This window comes from Anser cygnoides, chromosome 33 (genome assembly GCF_040182565.1).
Source record: "Anser cygnoides isolate HZ-2024a breed goose chromosome 33, Taihu_goose_T2T_genome, whole genome shotgun sequence".
Taxonomy (NCBI): domain Eukaryota; kingdom Metazoa; phylum Chordata; class Aves; order Anseriformes; family Anatidae; genus Anser; species Anser cygnoides.
In genome coordinates, this window is record NC_089905.1 from 224,754 (window position 1) to 239,889 (window position 15,136).

At 62.3% G+C, this 15,136-nt stretch overlaps 3 protein-coding genes across 4 annotated transcripts; 2 read left to right on the forward strand and 1 right to left on the reverse strand.

The window, feature by feature from the left end:
• The first annotated feature begins 56 nt into the window (after positions 1 to 56).
• PRUNE1 (prune exopolyphosphatase 1) lies at positions 57 to 4,707 on the forward strand. Its single transcript, XM_066985959.1, has 8 exons — positions 57 to 347; positions 2,396 to 2,500; positions 2,575 to 2,780; positions 3,000 to 3,178; positions 3,247 to 3,405; positions 3,529 to 3,623; positions 3,706 to 3,864; positions 4,038 to 4,707. Exons 1-8 carry the CDS (start codon positions 309 to 311, stop codon positions 4,356 to 4,358), a joined length of 1,263 nt encoding a protein of 420 aa, XP_066842060.1. The 5' UTR covers positions 57 to 308; the 3' UTR covers positions 4,359 to 4,707.
• A 546-nt stretch (positions 4,708 to 5,253) lies between these two features.
• On the reverse strand, positions 5,254 to 8,758 carry CDC42SE1 (CDC42 small effector 1). Its single transcript, XM_066985967.1, has 5 exons — positions 8,601 to 8,758; positions 6,930 to 7,119; positions 6,734 to 6,844; positions 6,382 to 6,456; positions 5,254 to 6,245 (listed from the first exon to the last, which is right to left on the reverse strand). The coding sequence occupies exons 2-4, from the start codon at positions 6,981 to 6,983 to the stop codon at positions 6,385 to 6,387; spliced, it is 237 nt and encodes a 78-aa protein (XP_066842068.1). The 5' UTR covers positions 6,984 to 7,119; positions 8,601 to 8,758; the 3' UTR covers positions 5,254 to 6,245; positions 6,382 to 6,384.
• Positions 8,759 to 9,770: 1,012 nt separating this feature from the next.
• On the forward strand, positions 9,771 to 13,715 carry MLLT11 (MLLT11 transcription factor 7 cofactor). Of its 2 annotated transcripts, none has more exons than XM_013201513.3 (2): positions 9,771 to 9,999; positions 10,935 to 13,715. In XM_013201513.3, the coding sequence occupies exon 2, from the start codon at positions 10,942 to 10,944 to the stop codon at positions 11,209 to 11,211; it is 270 nt and encodes an 89-aa protein (XP_013056967.2). In that variant the 5' UTR covers positions 9,771 to 9,999; positions 10,935 to 10,941; the 3' UTR covers positions 11,212 to 13,715. The 2 variants fall into 2 exon arrangements, with proteins under 2 accessions (XP_013056967.2, XP_047910581.1); XM_048054624.2 differs by lacking the exon at positions 9,771 to 9,999 and adding an exon at positions 10,368 to 10,528.
• Positions 13,716 to 15,136: the final 1,421 nt, after the last annotated feature.

Below are 15,136 nucleotides of genomic sequence, written 5' to 3' on the forward strand. Positions count from 1 at the left end.
AGAAACAACCGCGGCGCGGGGCCGGGCCTCCGGCCGCCGGGGAGGGGAAGGCGGCCCCGAGCCCGCAAGCAGGACCGGGACCGGGACCGGGACCGGGCCTCGGCCTCGGGCCTAGGCCTAAGGCGGGCCTGGGGGCGCCCCCCCACCGCCGCGTCCCCCCGGCGGGGCCGCCCCGCCTGTCCCGGCAGCCCGCGCGGAGCGGCCGCCCCGCCCTCGGGGCCGTACCGGGCCGTACCGGGCCGTACCGGGCCGTACCGGGCCGTGGCGCGCGGGGGGGGCGCCGGGTGCTCGCGGCCGCCGCCGCTGCCATGGAGCGGTTCGTGGAGGGGCGGCGGGCGGCCCTGCAGGTAGGGGGCGCGCGGGGACGGGGCGGGCGCGGGGCAGCAGCGGGGACGTGGGCGCTGGGAGGGACGCGGCGGGGGCGAGGGGACGGGGGGACACGGGAGGGCCGGGGCGGGCACGAGGGGTGCGCGGGGACGGGGGGACGCCCGGGGACCGCGTGCGGGGGGGCTGCAGCCCGCCGTTGCCTTGCCGGGGGAACCGCCTCGTCCGCACGCCCCCGCCCCCGGCCCGGCCACGGCCCCGCCGTGCCCCACGTGCCTGCACCCACGCTCGTGCACCGACCCACGGCCCCGTCCTCACCGCCGCGGCAAGCGGGCGCAGGGGTGGCGGGAGGGGCCCCAGCCCAGGGTCCTCTCCTTCACCCAAGCTCAGCGGCAGAACCTGGAGGGTATCTCAGGCAAGGGCGATGCACGGAGCGGAGTTAGAGGCAAAGAACAGAGCAGAATAGAATAGAACTGTTAAGGCTGGAAAAGCCCTCCAAGCTCATCTGGTCCAACCGTCCCCCTACCACCAATGTCACCCACTAAGCCGTGTCCCCAAGCACCACGTCCAGCCTTTCCTTGAACACCCCCAGGGACGGCGACTCCACCACCTCCCTGGGCAACCCGTCCCAACGCCTGACTGCTCTTGCTGAGCAGAAATGTCTCATTTCCAACCTGAACCTCCCCTGGCACAACTTGAGGCCATTCCCTCTAGTCTATCACTAGTTATTTGTGAGAAGAGGCCGACCCCCAGCTCCCCACACCTTCCTTTCAGGTAGCTGCAGAGAGCAATGAGGTCTCTCCTGAGCCTCCTCTTCTCCAGCCCAAACCCCCCCAGGTCCCTCAGCCGCCCCCATAGGACTTGTGTCCCAGGCCCTTCCCCAGCTCCGTAGCCCTTCCCTGGACACGCTCCAGGGCCTCGATGTCCTTCTGGTAGTGAGGGGCCCAAAGCTGAACCCAGCACTCGAGGTGCGGCCTCACCGGAGCTGAGCACAGGGAGACGATCACAGCCCCGGCCCTGCTGGCTGCACTGCTCCTGACACAACCAGGGTGCCGTTGGCCTCCTTGGCCACCTGGGCACACTGCGGGCTCGTGTTCAGGCAAGCACTGACCAACACCCCCAGATCCTTTTCCTCTGTGCAGCTTTCAAGCCACTCTGCCCTAGGCTTGTAGCACTGCTGCATGGGGTCGTTGTGGCCAAAGTGCAGGACCCGGCACTTGGCCTTGTTGAACCTCATCCTGTTGGCCTCTGCCCCTCGACCCATCCTGTCCAGGTACCCACGCAGGGCTTTCCTACCCTCCGGCAGGTCGACACTTCCCCCCAGCTTGGTGTCATCTGCAAACGTACTGAGGGTGCCAAGCTTGGCTCACAGCTCTTTACTTCCTCAGCTTCTGTGGAATAAATGAGCAAATCTGGGTTATATCACGAATAAATGTCACCAGAGAAGGGTCTGTAGGCAGGTCGTCTCCCTAGGGTGTTTCATGCCGTGCTGAGTGCCAGGGAGCGGGGACAGAGGATCCGGGGGGTGACAACAGTGTCCCTGCCGCTGCCCCGGGTAAAAAGAGGTGAAAGGGGGTGTTTTTGGGGTCAGATAGCCTCCTAAAATTCCTGCCTCTGCTCACTCAGTGAATGGAGTTGGCAGCCAGGGCTGAAAGTCCAGTCTGCCTTTCACCTTAACTTTGGTCTGGGGTTAAAATAATAAAGGTGAAGCCTCGGAATCTGTGCTAAGGTGCTGGGCCCTGCGTCTCCCCGTGTGAACCAAGCAGCTGTGGCATCCCCCTGCAGGGAGGGACCCTGTGACGTGGTTGGGTTTCTTTTCTAATTTTGCGCGTGTGCCCTGGTAACATGACACTTCCAGGCCATAAACCGCCCCTGGCCAAGCCTCTTGCCTGCCGCAGTCTGCTGGAAGCCAGCTGCTCCCGGCTGTAGCTGTGAGGCGTTGGCTGTTGGGTGAGGCAGCAAACAGCCCTGGTGCTGAAGGTGTGCATCGAGTCAATGTCCTTCAGGAGCTTTTGGGGATATCAGAGGGGACACGTGGCCCCGGCAGGGCTGATGTCTCTCACCCTGGCAGGAAAACATCCAGTGCCAGCAAGAGGTGCACGTGGTGATGGGCAATGAGGCCTGCGACCTGGACTCAGCCGTGTCTGCCCTGGCCCTGGCGTATTTCCTGGCAAAGGTGAGAGTGCCTGCACGCTGCTGGGTGGCCGGGGGGCTCGAGGGATGCCTCACTGGGTGCTGAACCCCTTGCAGACCTCCTCACCGCCCAAAGCCGCCTTCATCCCCGTGCTGAACATCCCGCGCTCGGACTTCGCCCTCCGCACAGAGACAACGTTCCTGCTGCGGCAGCAGGGCATCGCAGAAACCTCCCTCATCTTCCGTGATGAGATTGACCTGGCCAGGCTGCACCGGGCTGGGCTGCTGTCCCTGACGCTGGTTGACCACCACGTCCTGCCCAGGTGAGCACCGGGCTGGGATGCGGACACAACCCACCGCCTCGTTACTCCCATGCGTGAAGGGCTCGATTTTTGGCTCAGGGTGGGTAAAACCTTTCCCCTTCCCTTCTGGGGTATTTTTATGGCAGGAGGAGAGGGGCAGGGGGGCTCTGCAGCCTCTGCTGACAGTGGTATTTGGCAGGTGCATGCCAGAGCTCTCACCATCCCCATCTCACCCACCAGCGCTGACGCAGCCCTGGAGGAGGCCGTAGTGGATGTGCTGGACCACCGGCCACTGGAGCGAGTGCCCAGCTGCCAGTTCACAGTGGAGCTGGTGGGCTCCTGCGCCACACTGGTGACAGAACGGATTGCCCAGGGCCCCCCAGGCGTGCTGGACCGGACCACGGCCGCGCTGCTGCATGGTGAGGCCAGGCCCTGTCACCCGGCACGGGGCTCTGCTCCCCTGCGCTGATGGTCTCCGTCCCCCCAGGCACCATCCTGCTGGACTCTGTGAACCTGAGCCCTGCGGCTGGCAAGGTGACACCCCGGGACGTGGCGTGCATCTCCCTGCTCGAGTCAAGGTTCCCCGACCTGCCAGCCCACAATGCCATCTATGAAGCCCTGCAAGCGGCCAAGTTTGATGTTTCAGGTCTGTACACGTGTGTCTGGGGGCTCCCCAGTGCTCAGTGGCGGCATGTCTGGGGATAAACAGTTCCCCTGGGGCACCGGGACACATCCAGAGGGCTCATGCTCAGCCCCTCTCACCTCCCAGAGCTGACAACAGAGCAGATGCTGCGGAAGGACCTCAAAACCCTCTCCAATGATGAACTGGTCCTCGCCGTCAGCGGTATCTACATAAACCTAGAGGTGAGGCTCAGTGAGGGGAAACTGAGGCACGGGGCGGTTCAGCAGGCACAGTGGGGCAACACCAGCATCTGTCTTCCTCCAGACCTTCCTGCACCGCCCTAACTTGCTGCAGGACCTGGAAGCTTTCTGCCAGGCTCGGGGCTATGCTGGGCTGGTGGCCATGACGGTCTCCTTTAACGAGCGCTACGAGCCCACACGGCAGCTGGCAGTGTACAGCCAGCGTGAGGCCCTGCGGAGCACGGTGAGCAGAGCGGGGACCCCAAAACCCACCCTCCCCTAGCAGAAAGCTCTGGTGGGAGAGTATGCATGGAGCCGAGTGTCTTCCGCACATATTTACCCCAACGGCCCCTGATTGAGGGGAACGGGAGATGAGAGGTGCCCGGCATGCCCCAGACACCGTGCTCTGCCTTCCAGGTTTGCCAGGTGCTGGAGGAGGCCACGGCGCCGTCCCTGCATCTCCAGCCCCTGCCCAGCCCCTGGTCCTGTGTCAGCGCCTACGCCCAGGGCAACGCGCTGGCTTCACGCAAGAAAGTGCTGCCCGTCCTCCGGGCTGCGCTTGGAGGGCTGGGGGCCACGGTGGGGCTGGAGGAGGACACGGCCCCGCCGCCCACCCCCATGAACAGCCTGGTGGACGAGAGCCCACTGGCACAAGCCGTGCCCCCTCTCTGCCCCCAGGCTGTGCTGGAGCGGGTCAGCCGCATGGCTGCCGAGCAGCCCCCTGACCCCGACAAGTGAGGGGTCCCCGGCACCCGCTGTGCCCGCTCAGGGTGCTACCACGGACGCTGCGCCCCCAGCACTGGCAAGCTGCAGCCTCCTCCAGCTGAGCGCTGCTCGCTGCCGCAGCCCCCTCCCTGATGCCATTTGCCCCCGCTGCGCTGGAGTCAGTGCCGTGGGGCCCACGAGGAGTGGGGCGGCATACGGTTAACAAAGTTACTGGGGTTTTAATAGTTCCCCTCCTCCTGGCCCTTTCTGGGGCTGCGGGGAGCATGAGTGCTTGCTGAGGCCCTGGCTGGATTGCTGGGTGTGGACACAGCCGGCTCAGGACTGTTATCCACAATCTGAGGATTAAATTTCCCTCTTTCCACTGCTGGCTCTTGGCTCTTCTTCAGGGGGATCCAAGGGCCCCCGTACCCAGCGCAGGCCTCCTGGAGGCAGAGCCCCTGTTCTTGGGCTGAGCTGGGTTGGGGGAATTCTGAGGAACGTTTCGTCCCCAAAAGCCACCCCGTGTGTTGGGGACTCGGTGCAGCTGAGCCTCTGCATCCAGCCTGGTGGGAGGGAACCTGTCGTGCCTAGGGGTTCTGCCGGCTGCAAATGCAGCTGAACCGGTCGGGGTGAGCCGCCACCACTGGAGCCATCCCGCTGGGGCCGCCGCTGCTGCCAAGGGCACGCGGGTGTTCACGGGGTCCCCAGGGTCTGCCACAAGGGTTCCAGTCCTCTTGGCAGGCAGCAGTGATAAGGGTGGCAACGGCTGGGATACCCTGGACCTGAGTGAGGAACAGCAGGACGAGGACACCCCCAGGGAAAGAGGATGGTGGGACCAGCACCCCCAAGCCGATGCCCCTGCCTGGTGCCCCCCGCCCAGCACCCCTCACCCTGTCTGGGTCCCGCCAGCAGCAGAATGGCGAGGAGATCCTGGCAGCCCGCGGACGCCCATCTTGGGCCAGCACAAGGTTTTATTTCAAAGGTGTGTTTCTCCCGGTGAGTTTTCTGTGGGGTTAAAAACTGAATCAAGCATCTGCGCTCGCTTGCAAGCACCGGGCACGCTGCAGGGCTGGAAGAGCCCGGCCCCGCACAGGAGCATCCCTGTGTCACCTGAAGCATGGTGAAGGGGAAACCCTCTGACGCCCAGCCGCAGCTCCCAGCACGTGCTCTTTAATATTTAATCCTGGCGCTATTTGAACTATATACACGTGCGCCTAGATTCAGGAGCCCGAGCCAGTCCCTCTTTCCAGGGGGAGCAGCTGGGTCAGGCCCCGTCCTGCCTCAGACAATGCCGGTTAAAGCCCGGTAGTGATGGCAGAGGCTGCCTAGGTGGTTTTCAAGCTTAAAAAATATCCTAAAAAAGAAGGAAGGCAGAGGTTTGCTGGCGGTGGCAATGCCAGCAGAAGGCTGGAGGAAACACAGGCTCTGTGGCGGTGTCAGAGCTGAGCCACTGCCTGTGAGTCGCCGAAAGGCTGGGGTCTTTAACGCCGTTCTGGATCTGCCCCTAAAGCAGAACCGGCCTTGCCGCCATTCCCCAGGAAAACTGAGGAACTGAGGCCAGTGCCAAGAGGGGCCCATGGGAGACACCGGTGCTGTTCAGGTTGTGGAAAAAAGGGAAAGCGGTAGGATTTGGCACGTCTCGACTGCGCCTGGCAGCTCCCAGTGCGCTGCAGGTGGGTGGTGGCGTCCTTTGGGCTGCAATCCCAGCTGGGTGCGGGGTGGCCTCGCTCCCTCCCCGTGTCACCATCACCAGCCCAGTGCCTCGGGGAAGGAGGGATTTGTGGGGGACAACCCAGAGCCACCGGGACAGGCACAAGGCTTGGTCTGCATAAGTTACTGCGGGAATAAAGCGCCCGAGGTTGGCTTTTCCTCCGGTGTGGGGATCAGGCAGTTCAAGTCTGGGCTTAAATAGCCAGGAATCTGCAAAGTTCAAGAGATGTTGGGTTACAAAACTGCACAAGCGGTGGAGCGTTAATTAGCTGCTGTGCCTTGGATGGTGACAGCAGGTTGCTGTGGCCACCTGCACGCCCGGCTCCCGAAATGGCCATGTACTCACATGCTACAACACCCGGGAGCTGGTCCACTGTCGCTCCCGTCCGCCCTTGGACCTCATCTCTTGGACAGCGCCTGTCTGCAGGGAAGGGGCAGAGAATTGTCACCACCGCTGCGAGACCTATCGCCCACCCGGGACACACCATCACCTCCCGGGCAGAAGGCCCCTACAGACCACCCTGGAGAGCCGTCACCCACCCATGAGGTTGTGACACCATGAGGGTGGGTGACAGCTCTCCGGGGTGGGCACCCCAACGGGGAGACCCACCACCCAACCATGAGACCCACCACCCGGCCACGACCCCCCCACTCCAACAACAGCACCCACTGCCCAGCCCGGCGTGCGGATGGCGTACCATGGGCAGGCCTTCGCCCGCGGCCATGTCTCCGGAGCCAATGTGCGTCAGGTGCACGAAGTTCATGGGCTCGCCGATCATGGAACGGTCAATCCGTCTCCTCCTCTTCTTCTGCGGGTGGATGAAGGCCATCAGTTCCCCGGCACCCCCGGCCCCGCAACACCAACCCCCCCACCCCCAGACTGCAGCTACTCACCGGCTGTGGCTTCTCCACAACGCAGCAGCCCAGCTTGTGCCAGAAGTCACTCATGTTGGCGGCGCCTTCCAGCTTCCCTCCCGCAGGGGGCTGTGCCAGTGCGGAGACCCCTGAGCACTCTCACTCCATGGGGACGGGCGGGGGGGGCCCGCGGCACCTGGTCAGGGCGGCCAAGATGGCAGGGAGGTACCTGGGGGGCGACAGAGGCAGGGGGGAAGGGTTTGTCCGCAAGTCGCAGCCCAGTGAAGGACAGGAGATGGTGGTGTCAGGGACATGGGGTGCAGGATTGGTCCTTGGCTGACAGGCGCTGCCAGACGATGTGGCAGAGTGGGGAAACCGAGGCATGGCATGGCAAGGAGCTGCAAGTGTGGAGGGGGAAGAGCCGCAGTCCTGGCCCCCCCCCAAACCAACTCTTCGACCCACAGGCATCACAAAGGTACCTGGAGAAGCTGCCCTGTGGCCGGGACAAGATCTGTCCCCCGTTCCCCCCCCACCGCGCAGGACGCACGTGGGGATGCTGCAGCGGGGGTAGGGGGAGCTGCTGCAAATCCCAGCCCCTGAGCAAGGCAGCTATAAATATCCCCAGCCCTTCCGAAAAGGGGCCGGAGGCTGAGCTCTTCCGCTTCAGCTCGAAGAGCAGACGGCGGGGCGGGGGGGGGGGGGAACAGCACGGATAATACAGCAAACGGGCCCGGGGAGAGGGGAAGAGGGGCAAAACTGGGGGGGGGGAGGAGGTGTGGGAGGGGGACGCGGCCCCGCTCGGCAGGAGCACCCAGCGGCGGTGTGGGCTCGGCCGAGCGGGTCCGAAGGCCGCAGGAACGAAAGCGCAGCCTCCTGCCCGCGGGTGTGGGCCGCCCGCCGGGAGCCCCCCGGGCCCGCAGACCCCCGGACGTGGGGGGGCCGTCCCCAGCGGGATCAGGGACCCCGGGCAGGCGACGGGAGCCCGCCGGAGCCTCGGCCCGCCCGAGGCCGAGCGCGCCCACGGGGGTCCCCGACGCGGGGGGCACCCCCCGGAGAACGGGGTCCCCGCGGGCAGGCTCGGCCTCCCGGCGGGGCGTCCCGGGGCCCACCCGCGCGACGAGCTGCGCCCGGCCTCGGCCCGAGGGCAAAGCGGGGGGGGGGGGCACGGGGCGGTGGGAAAAGGCGGCCGGAGCCGCCCCGGGGCGCTAGGCCGGAGCCAGGCCGGCTCGCACAAGATGACTTCCCGGCTGGGGAAGCACCGCTCGGCGGCTCCTGCGTCAGCGGCGGGGAGCGGAGCGGAGCCGGGCCTCCCGCAGCGGGGCGCGGGGGCGCAACCCCCCCTCCCAGGGGGTGCCCCCGGCTCCGAGGGGCTCCGGCGGGGCTCGGGGGCCGGGCTCGGGGGCCCCCGGGATGCGGCGGCAGAACGGGGGGGATCCCCGGTGCCGCCCCGGGGGCAGCAGGGCCCGGGGGGGGGGGGGGCGGGGGGGCCCGGCGGAACTCCCCGCTCCACCCCCGTGCTGCGGCGGGGGGGGGGACCCGGGGGCCGTGCCCCAGCTCCGGTACCGGATCCTCACCCCCCCCCCCACTCCCGCCCCCGCCGCTTTCCCGGGGCTTTTTTTTTGGGGGGGAAGACGGGGCTTCCGCAGGGTCTGGCACCCACACGACCCCTCCCCCGGCGGGGCCGCGCGTCCCGGCAGCAGCCCCCGTTACCTGCGCTCGGTGCCGGTCCGGGGTCCCGGGGCGGTGCCGGTTACCGGAGCCCAGCTCGCAGAGGCCCGGCGGCTGCGGGACGCGGCGCTCCCCCGCCGCCCGGCACAGCTCGGCCCGGCCCGGCCCGGCCCAGCCCGGCGCACAGCTCCCACCCTGGCCGCCGGCAGCACTGCAGGAGCCGCGGCTGCGCCGGGGGCGGGGGGGGGACACGGGGAACGGGGCGGGGGGAACCGGGAGGAAACCGGGAGAGCTGCGGGGGACCCCGGGGGGGGGCTTGTGGGGCTCAGCGGTGCCTCGGGGTCCCTGGAGGTCCTGCTGGGGGGGGTGCTGGGGCTCTGGGGATGCTGCTGGATGGGGGGGGGGGTGCAGGCAGGACTGGGAGCGCCCAGCAAAGCCGGGGGTCCCCCCAGCGGGGCTCAGTGCAGCTGGGGGTCACCGTCAGGGCTGGGGGTCCTGGGCCTCGGTGGGTCTGGGGGCGCAGCGGGGAGCGGGTCTTGGGGTCCCGCTGCACCCCAGGGTTACGTTTGCCAGCCTTGAGCCCCCCTTTATCTGTGGATGCCCCTTGAGGGAGCAAAGCCCTGGAAGCCCCCCTGGCCGGCCCAGCCGCGGGCGTCGGTGCCACCGCATCGCTTCCACGCTGGGCTCTTCCACTCGCGCAATGCCCGCCGCGGCAGCACCAAGGGCCGCAACGACCCCGCTGCCTCCGCGGCCCCCAAAGCCACGTCCCGCAGGGGCTGGGACTCCTGGTGCCCCCCAGCTGGGTTGGAAGCAGCCCCTCCGACGCGCCCTGGACGGGGGCCAGGGTTCGGTGCAAATGGCCGCTTGCCTCCTTTTGCACACAATTTCCAGCCTGCCGTCCGGTTTGGGACAAAAACCTGACATTTTTCATCTTGTGCCACGACCAGCAGCGCTGCAAAACCCTGTGTGGGACACAGGCACCCCCAGGCCCCCATCCCACGCTCACCTGTGAGCTGCCAGCCCACAGCCCTCGCTCTGGGGGTGCTGGGCACCCCCTTGCCTTGTACGCAGAACCTCGGCCAGGACGGCTGGGGGCTGGAAACGGGGGCGCTGCCCCCCCAGGCCGGGAGCCGGTGGCCGTAGGGTGAGGCAGGCTGGGCCACGGCAGGTGGGCCCTCTCCCCTCCGCACGCCCAGCGTATCCCCAGCCGCCTCCCGCGCCTCCGCCACCGCCTCCGCGTCCTCCCCTCCGCGCCTGTCTGTCCGTCCGTCCCAGCGCGGGTGGGGGCTGCTGACTCATCTGCCCACGGCCCCCCCACGGCGGGCGCTGCGAGGGGCTGCATTGCAGACCCGGGTGCGCCAGCAGACAAAAGCGACGCTGCAGTGCAGTGCGGCTGTCGGCACAAAGAGCTGCCGGCCTCCAGCCCTCCTTCCCTCCGCAGGTACGGTCAGCAGCAAAGGGCTGGGGGTGCTGGAAAGGCTCGGGTGGGGGCCCCGGGATTGTCGGGGTGAGCAGCGGGGATTAGGTGAAGGACGGCGCTGAGCACGGTGTGCCCACCCACCCTACTTCTCTGGGCAACACACGCTGTGGGGGGGCTTATCTCGCATCCGTTGCCTTTTTCAGAGCAGAATTTGTGATTTTGGTTGCTCTTCTGTCACCTCCCTTTGGGGCTTTAAGCCCGTTGTCCGCGGTGCTGCTGTCACTGCAAAATAACGCGGGGCAGAAGGCACCCGGAGATGTTCCCGCTGAGGAGGAGGCTATTTAAAACCGCTGCAGCTCGCTTTCCCCGGGGGTGACACAGGAGCCTTTCATAGCCTCTGAGTTCGATGGGGGAGCTTAAATTTAGCCGGCAGTCCCCCCCTGCTGCAGGGCTGGGCCGGGGGGGGGCCGGGTTCAAGGTACGCCTGAGTCATCCTTCAGGATTCGGGACATAAAACGGGAGCAGCGGCGGGAGGAGGAGGCTCTTTCAGGTCAGACAGTCGATTTGAACCCTTTGGGGGGGGTTTGGCTGCGCACCCCCGGGGTACAGCGATGCCTTCGGCTTTGTGCACGGGGAAGGGGCGAGACCCTTTTGTCAGAAAGGGGTTCTCCTGGGTCCCGGCTCCTATCCCCGCTGCTGGAGTGGATGTGGGGGGGGGCAGCCCCTCCTTGCCCCACACCGATCTGCTTTTTTTCCTGCCCCCCCCCCCCCCCTTGCCAAAGCACCCGACGTGTCAGGTGGGGGATTCCCTTGGGAATTCCTATGCTTAGGACGGGCTCCCCTCCCCATCCGCTTGATTTTGGGGTGGGATTTGGCCGACACCACAACGCCCGAGAGCGTTGGCGGCTTTGGGGCAGCCGACCCAGGGCGTTCCTCCTCCTCTCCCCCCTTTGCAGCCTGACGATGCTGGACACCATCAGCAACCAGTACGACTCCTTCATCTACTGGAGGATGCCGATCCCGCGGCTGGAGCTGGCAGAGCTGGAGGGGCTGGGGCTGGGCGAGGGGCCCCTCTACCCGCCCCGCGGCGGGCTGGCCAAGCTCCCGGGGCCGCGGGACGCAGCTGCCCAGGGCGGCTCCGCCGAGGAGGACAGCCTGCTGCCCTTCAACAGCTTCAACTTCTGGAGAGCACCCATCGCCAGCATCAGCTCCTTCGATTTCGACCTCATCTGACGTCCTCCCCTCTCCCCCCCGCCCTCCTCCCCGCTAGGCATGCCAGGGTTTGGTTTTGTTGGTTCTGTACGGTGTCGTTTTTTTTGTCTCTGGGCGCTTTTCAGCGTTGCTGTCGAACCCCACAGCTCGCCCCGGCCCTGCTGGCGGGTGGTGGCACCCTCTCTGCCAAGCTCCAGCCTCGCCTTGTGCCTCCTCACTCCACTTCTGCCTTCGGAAAGCATCGCAGCGGAGTGAGCCTGGGGCAAGCAGGAACCGCTGCGTGGCTTCCAGCAGGAGCCTGGCCCTAATGCCGGGTCGTCTTTGGGGTCAGCTTTCACACGCCTCCTCCGTGGGCCCAGGTTTATTTCTCAGTGCCATCTTGAAGTGGGGGGGAAAAAAAAAATCACACATCCTGAATCACTTCGGCTTTTACGCATGTTTTTTTTCCAAGATTGTTTCCTGGGAGAGCTAACATGAGAGCTCTGTCTCTTTGGTTGTGCTTTTGGGGTTTGATGTGGTTCCACGGGGCATTTTGTGAAATTGTAGTGGATCCTGATGAACCAGTGATGTGGAACATCCCAAAATTGTCTTAAGAGTTCAGGGGCAGGTGGCCAGAGTCAGCCTGAGCGCTGAAAAGGCACCAAAAAGAGGCAAATACTGGCAAAATCATGCTCTCCATTATGAAAATGGAGAGCAAGTCTCCTGTCACTCCCAGGAATTACCCATCCTGCTGGCAGAGGTGAAAAATGTAAACTCCCCCGCGCAAAGCTGTTTGATTTCTGTGCTCCAAGCTGTGAAAACCACAGGAGAGGTATTTAAAATAACATTATTTAAAAACATACACAGTCCTGCAGACACTTAAAAACCCAGGTAGACTGGAATTGAGTTCTTTCAGTAATTTGCCATTAAATTGTTTTACGCCTTTCCTGTGAGCCGATAACTGAAACAATAACATGTAGCCTTGGACAAAACTTTTTTTTTCTTTTTTTTTGGATGCTGGAAATTGGAAAGAATGCTAAATTAGAGGCCTATTTCTGGGTCCCCTGCACCTGGCAGAACTGTTTACATCAATATCGTGTGGGTGCAAGAGGGCTTGTAGGAACAAGTTTTCCTGTCTCCCCAGGACATTTGACTATTTTGACACCATCTCCCCCCAAAAAATCAAACTTGAAGAAAAGCATAAGCTTTGGAAATCACCTATGAAATGAATCTGTGAAAAAGTAAGTTTATTCTTTAGGCTGGCCCAAAATATTTTCTTTCAACTTTCAGTCATCATCGATTTCTAGATTTGTGCACAGGCACACACGTCCATGTATATATGAGTGCAATGGAAAAGTCCTTTCAAACTGAGAATGGGAACATCCCTCTCTAAGGAGTGTGCGGCAGAACATTCACCAGTGTGGGGTTGCTCCACTACAGCGGTTATTCTTTCTCCTAAATGAAATGTCAGCAAGATGTACCAGTTTCCCTCAAATACCTGGACTTTGACTAAGCCCCATTTTCTCTCGGCAAAAGGCCTCCTCAGCCCCGCTCCAATGTGTGACCCGTGGGTGCTGGCATGGGCCAGGCTGTGAGCTGGCTAACAGCTTTTGGACACTCTGGTTTTGGACCAGGCGTTTAGGGGCACGCGTCGGTGAGCAGGAAGACGTGTGGGTGCTGGCCAGGACCATCTCGCAGCCCAAGCAGCTGAAACCCCGCTGTGACCGCTGCAGGGAGGGCACACCCTGGTGGAGAGGCAGGCTTGGCGGCTGTGTGCTCAGCACACCTTGAACAGGCGCCAAGAAGAGAGAGAAACCCGCTAAATACAGCAAACAAACATCAAAATCACATGGCTCTCCCATACGATCATCCCAAGACCAAAACAGCAGCGAGGAGGAACTCCTGGAATTTCTCCAGGACGTGGCACCGCGTCTTCAAAACCCGTAAGACTGCCCAGAAATGTGCGCTTATGTTCCCCACCGAGCTGTCCTGCTCAAGCCCACGTACTCGGTAACCATGGGGCGGATAAGCAAGTGCCTGTGTGTCCCTGATAACCCCTACTGGGGCGCCGAGTTTGAGTGAAGACGGCCGTGGTGCACAGCACAGCGGGGTCAAGGCTGGTAGCAACCAAAAGCAGGGAGCATTTCACCTCTAGCCCCGGCAGCATCCACGCTGTACCAAGCGAGTCTGGTGCAGCGACCAGCTCCCACGCGAGACCTGGCGTTTGTGTCCAGCCTTCTGTAACGCCCAGTTTGTGTCTTACATCCATCTGAAAGAAATATACCCAAATAAAAAGTACAAGACAGGTAACACCTGATTTGCCTTCACAAGCTGATGTTTTCTGACCTCTACCTGCTGTACTCACCCACCACTTGCCCTTGATTACCCCCACGGAAGTATATTTTGTTTTGGTTTTCAGTATTTCAAAGTGCCCTGGTTTACCCCAAGGCCCCAGACTGTAAACAGTTGCTGTACCTGGCAATCTGTCACTGCTGCTTTACTATGCTGCCTTTAACAACCGTTAATAAAGGCTGAATGTCCTCTTGTGTGAGTGTTGCATCAGGGTTTGATCCTTTCCAATCCAGCAGTTCATGGCAGGAACCAAGCGGGGCATTTTCAGACACGGTGCTTTTGCTGTGCCTTTAAATGCCTGGCATTCCTTAGCCTCTCAGAACAAAAGATTTTAGCTTTTTCTACAGCTCTACATAAAATCATCTTTCTTTTCTCTGTTTCACAGAAATGGGGAAGCATAAAACAAAGCATCTTTGCAAATGCTGTGGATTGCTCGCCCCATCCTGGCTGTTATTTGGGGAGTTTAAGTGCAGAAAATATAAATTTGGGGAGTTTAAGTGCAGAAAATATAGATTTGTAACCTAATGGATTACTTTAGTTTTACCCTGGACTCCAGTCTCTCTCTTTTTTCACATTTGAGCAGCTCCCCTGGTTTGTTCCCATCAGTGCCCTCTGTTCCTTAAGGCTTTTTCCTCCTGAAGCCTTTTTAATTCATTACATTTCCAGATCACCTCCAGTATTCAGACACTTAAACTGTAAATCATTAATTCAGGTAACACATAACATTTTGCTAAATCTGGAAACATAGACAGGAACGGACACAAGTGCAAAGCAGATGAAAAATGCTGCTTAGAGTGGATGGGAGTGCTGAGCCTTGCACAAAACACCAGGCAGGGAGAATGGGGACGCACCGCTGGTAAATGTTGATAGGGACAGCTTTGAACTGGCTGATTATGGTGGTAAAAAATCATTCCGCCTCCTCTGGAGACCAAACCCCCTTTAGTTCCTGGCCGCCTGAGCCTGCAGCCAGGCAGGGCTGTGTCACAGCCAGGCTGGTGACAGCCGTGCCGGAACGGGCTCCAGCCAGCCATCGCCCTGCTGACAGGGACACGGCTCCCGGGCCTCGCACCAGCTGGCAACCTGTCCCCATCGATAACTTACTTTCCCTTTTATTACCACTCTTTGAAAAGAGACGAGTTTTTGCCTCTCCTGGCGTTCACAAATGGCACATGCAACACGCGTTTTGTTTGGGTGCAATGCGGCTGCCTCTAGCAGGAAGCGCACGTGTGTGATGTTCTCGTTATTATTTAAACGTTGTCATTGCCATACTTCGCCGTGGCACAGCAGAGAAACGTTCCCTTGGGAGCGGCCGCCCCTGCCCGTCCTCTGCACAGGCCTGACAGAGCAGCCCCCCCCCGAGGTGTGGGGTGGCCCTGGTTAAAAGGAATGAGTCGTCAGGGGAGGTTCAGGTTGGATATTAGGAAAAACTTCTTTGCTGAAAGGGTTGGTAGGCATTGGAACGGGCTGCCCAGGGAAGTGGTCGCGTCACCATCCCTGGAGGTATTTAAAAGACATTTAGATGTACAGCTTAGTGATACAGTTTAGTGGAGGACTTGTTAGTGTTAGGTCAGAGGTTGGACTGGGTGATCTTGGAGGTCTTTTCCAACCTAAATGA